The sequence below is a fragment of the Lolium rigidum genome, chromosome 4 (assembly GCF_022539505.1).
Source record: "Lolium rigidum isolate FL_2022 chromosome 4, APGP_CSIRO_Lrig_0.1, whole genome shotgun sequence".
Taxonomy (NCBI): domain Eukaryota; kingdom Viridiplantae; phylum Streptophyta; class Magnoliopsida; order Poales; family Poaceae; genus Lolium; species Lolium rigidum.
In genome coordinates, this window is record NC_061511.1 from 226,027,447 (window position 1) to 226,031,267 (window position 3,821).

The following is a 3,821-nucleotide window of genomic DNA, read 5'->3' on the forward strand; positions in this document are numbered from 1 at the left end:
AAAAGCTTCCAATAGGGTTCCATTAAATTTGACTGAATACCTCACCGTGGTCACGCAAGCCATAATCCATTGCACCCACCGGTGAGAAAACCCCATCTTATGCATCGTATTCTCCAGAAAAGACCAGTCCACCCTGTCATAAGCTTTGGACAAATCCAATTTGTAAGCACAAAAATCTGAATTTACAGAAGTACCATGTTCCATATAATGCAAACATTCAAATGCCAAGAGGGCATTGTCAGTGATCATGCGTCCAGGCACAAAAGCACTTTGATTCTCCGAGATGACTTCACCAAGCAGGGGGCGAAGTCGATTAACTAGGCACTTAGAGACAATTTTATACAGAACATTGCAAAGACCAATAGGGCGATATTCCTTTAGATCAATTGGGTTATCCACCTTTGGTATTAGAACAATGGAAGTGTCATTTACACCTTCAGGCATATGTCCTGTAGCAAAGAATTTCTTCACAGCAACAATAATATCTGGTTTGAGAAGTTCCCAATTCCTTTGATAAAAACGGGCGGGAAATCCATCCGGCCCTGGCGCCTTAATGGGTCCAATTTGGAAAAGTGCATCCGAGATCTCCTTCTCTGAAAATTCTCTGCATAATTGTTCATTCATTACATCCGTGATTTGTTCTTGTAACAACTCCGTAATACTCCCATGAACAAGAGATGGATCCCGAGAATACAAGGATTTAAAATAAGACACTGCCATCCGCTGCATATCAGTAGGGACCGTCTTGATCACTCCATTTTCATCGCGAAGTTTAGCAATTTTATTCTTGCGAGCACGCCACACGGCTTTATGGTGAAAGAATTTGATATTTCGGTCTCCTTCTTTTAGCCAATTAATCCGAGAGCGTTGAAGCCAGATCATCTCCTCCTTATATAAGATTTCATTCATAATATCATTGGTGGCCCTAATTTCCTCTTGGGGTGCACCATCAGCAAGCAGTTTTGATAATTTGTTGCGCAGGCGAGCCAACTCACGAGTTATATTTCCAAACTTATGTTTGCCCCAACTCTGCAGCTTCTCCATTACGGCAGCCAATCCTTGATTAACACTGCCCAGATCAGCCATATGTCCCTGATCCTTCCATGCATGGTCAATAACTTCCTTCAGCGCCAAGTCCCTTTCCCAAAAAATTTCATACTGCATGCATCGAGAGCTTCTCTGTACCCGAACCTCATTTTCTAGCTGTAGCAGGATGGGACAGTGGTCCGAGCAAGGTGACGTGAGATGAGTCACAGCAGAGTCGGCATAGATATCTCGCCATGCATCGTCGGCGAGTGCGCGGTCCAATCGTACCCGCACATTATTCCGACCAGCCCTACGGTTGTCGTAAGTGAACGGTAGGCCGGTAAATCCTAGATCATGCAACCCACAGACTTGAAGGCAGTCACGGAACGCAACCATTTGCGCTTCACCACGAGCACATGCAGAGAAATGTTCATAAGACCATAGCGCCTCATTGAAGTCCCCAAATAAAACCCATGGTAATGACGACATAGCTTTGAGTGTAGCTAGTTTTGTCCACATCATGTGTCTATTTTCTGTCCTGGGCTCCCCGTAAACAAAAGTTGCATGGAATAGTGGTTCGCTAGGAGCTGTTCGCATCCACACATCAATAAACCGATCATTTTGTTCTTTCACTTCAACATATATGCTCTCGTGCCAGAAGAGGGCAAGTCCACCACTCAATCCATCGCTATCAACACCAGTAAAGCCTCTAAGACCAAGACGTCCTCGGAGCCGCTTCATACGACTGCAGCTCTGTCTAGTCTCAGACAGAAAAATAACTTTCACTTGGTGTGTTCTTTGAAGAACTCCCAAGTCATGAACTGTCGCGGCATTACCACAACCACGACAGTTCCATCCGAGGCAATTCATTGGGTCCGGCGGTCATCCTCGAGGGATGCCGCCGATCCAATAGATACGCTAGAGGTAGAAGTACCATCAGCCCTCTTATGTCTCTTCTTATCTTTCTCATTCTTTTCCCCAACATCCGTTTCCTCCTCTATTGCACCACCATCAACAACGTGCATAGAGTTGGTAATTGCCAAAACTTCAGTGGCTTTATTAGCATCCTGCTCAAAAGCTAATCTCTTCTTCGCATGTTTCTCAAGGTCAGTCATATGAGTATCAGTTTGCTTCACGGGACTAGATGCGATGTCCGCTAAATCTTTATCTATATCGGGATCACGACGCTCCGGATGCAAGCGCCAGTCCACAAACTCACCTCTTCCACTAATAATGAGAAGAATGTGTTAAGAATTGTATATATCCATGCAAAATCCGTGCCAACGCCAGATTTAGAAAATGGTGGTTTACAGTTCTTCGTTGCTCCTTCCGATACCACATAAGTTGTGGATTGGCTTCGCGCCCAAAAATAGGCCGGCGCCCGGGATAAAGGTTGGTGGCTCCCACGCGGCCGGGCGACCATTCTGTACCAACATTGGAGCTCCAGCCACGCCGCTCACCATTACCCCGGTCCGACGACCCGACCCTACCATCCGGCGCTCAAACGCACGCACCCCGCGGAGGGACACGGCACCCACCACCTTCTCCTCCTTCCCCCCGCTGACTTGCGGTCGCCGTCACCTTCATCCACACGCGTTCCCAAAGCTGCCCCGCGTCGTCGCGCCGGGGCAATGCGCGCTATATAAGGCCTCGGCGTCACCGGCAAGCCGCAAAACCAAACCACTTCTTCCACAGCACTTCAACAAACTTCTTGCTTGCGCGCCGGCCGCGATCTACCGTTTGGCTTCTTGCGCTAGCGAGCTCGGTGGTTCTTGGCGGGAAGGGATCGACGACGGCATGGGCAACTACCTGTCGTGCACGCTGGCGAAGACGCCCGGCGGGAAGGGCGCGCGGGTGATCCTCCCGGACGGGCGGGTGCGGCAGGTGACGCTGCCGGCGACGGCGGCCGAGCTGATGCTGGACGCGCCGGGCCACTTCCTCGCCGAGACGCGCGCGGCGCGGGTCGGCGCGCGCCTCGCCGCGCTGTCCGCCGACGAGGACCTCGAGATGGGCGCCGTCTACGCCACGTTCCCGATGAAGCGCCTCGGCACGCCCCTGGCGGCCGCAGACATGGCGCGCCTCGCCGCCGCGGCCACCCGGGAGGCTCGCCGGTCCGCCAAGGTGTCCGCCGTCGTCGCCGCGCCGCCCGAGGCCGCGACCGTGGCGGCCGTGTCGCTCGTGCCGGAGGAGACGCCGTCGCCGAGGGCGCGGCTGGACGAGATGGTGGACGACGCGGTGGCGGCAGAGATCGGCGTGCTCAAGCACCGGCTCAGCAGCGCGCGCTCCAGGCGGCCCACGCTCGAGACCATACACGAGGAGAATTACATGTTGAGACGCTGAAATTATACTACTAGCTAACTTCTTTTATTCTCTTCTCTTTGTTCGCAATTTTTTGGTATCGAATTCAACATAAGTTGGAAAGGATATGTGCTGGAAACAAGGGGATTTATTTGTACAGATGCTTTTCTTTGTATGTGAAGCAATTCAAGAATTCGTGGATCCGTTAATTTGTTCATCTCCAGTTTCCTGGACGAATGTTAGAACTCGAAATGGCCAGCATTCTCGAAGAGACTTCACATCTTGAATTTTAGGCCAAGATCATTTCTCCATTTTTTTAAAAATATTTCTCTATTGTTTATTTCAAAATAATCCGTAGAAATTATTTTTCAAAATTACATTTTCTCAAATACAAAGACATTATGTTATTTTGACCAATTTAGTACATTCTTATATTACGAGTCAAGTTACAAAAATTTTATTTTTCGCGCGCTCGGATGTTTTGTGAGCAAAGATAG

At 49.7% G+C, this 3,821-nt stretch overlaps 1 protein-coding gene across 1 annotated transcript; it reads left to right on the top strand.

The window, feature by feature from the left end:
* Positions 1 to 2,739: 2,739 nt before the first annotated feature.
* On the top strand, positions 2,740 to 3,541 carry LOC124705758. Its single transcript, XM_047237458.1, has one exon. The coding sequence runs from the start codon at positions 2,824 to 2,826 to the stop codon at positions 3,364 to 3,366; it is 543 nt and encodes a 180-aa protein (XP_047093414.1). The 5' UTR covers positions 2,740 to 2,823; the 3' UTR covers positions 3,367 to 3,541.
* Positions 3,542 to 3,821: the final 280 nt, after the last annotated feature.

What these genes read in the sequence shown, in the direction of transcription:
- LOC124705758 (XM_047237458.1), top strand. Translation starts at nt 2,824, where the DNA reads ATGGGCAACTACCTGTCGTGCACGCTGGCGAAGACGCCCGGCGGGAAG.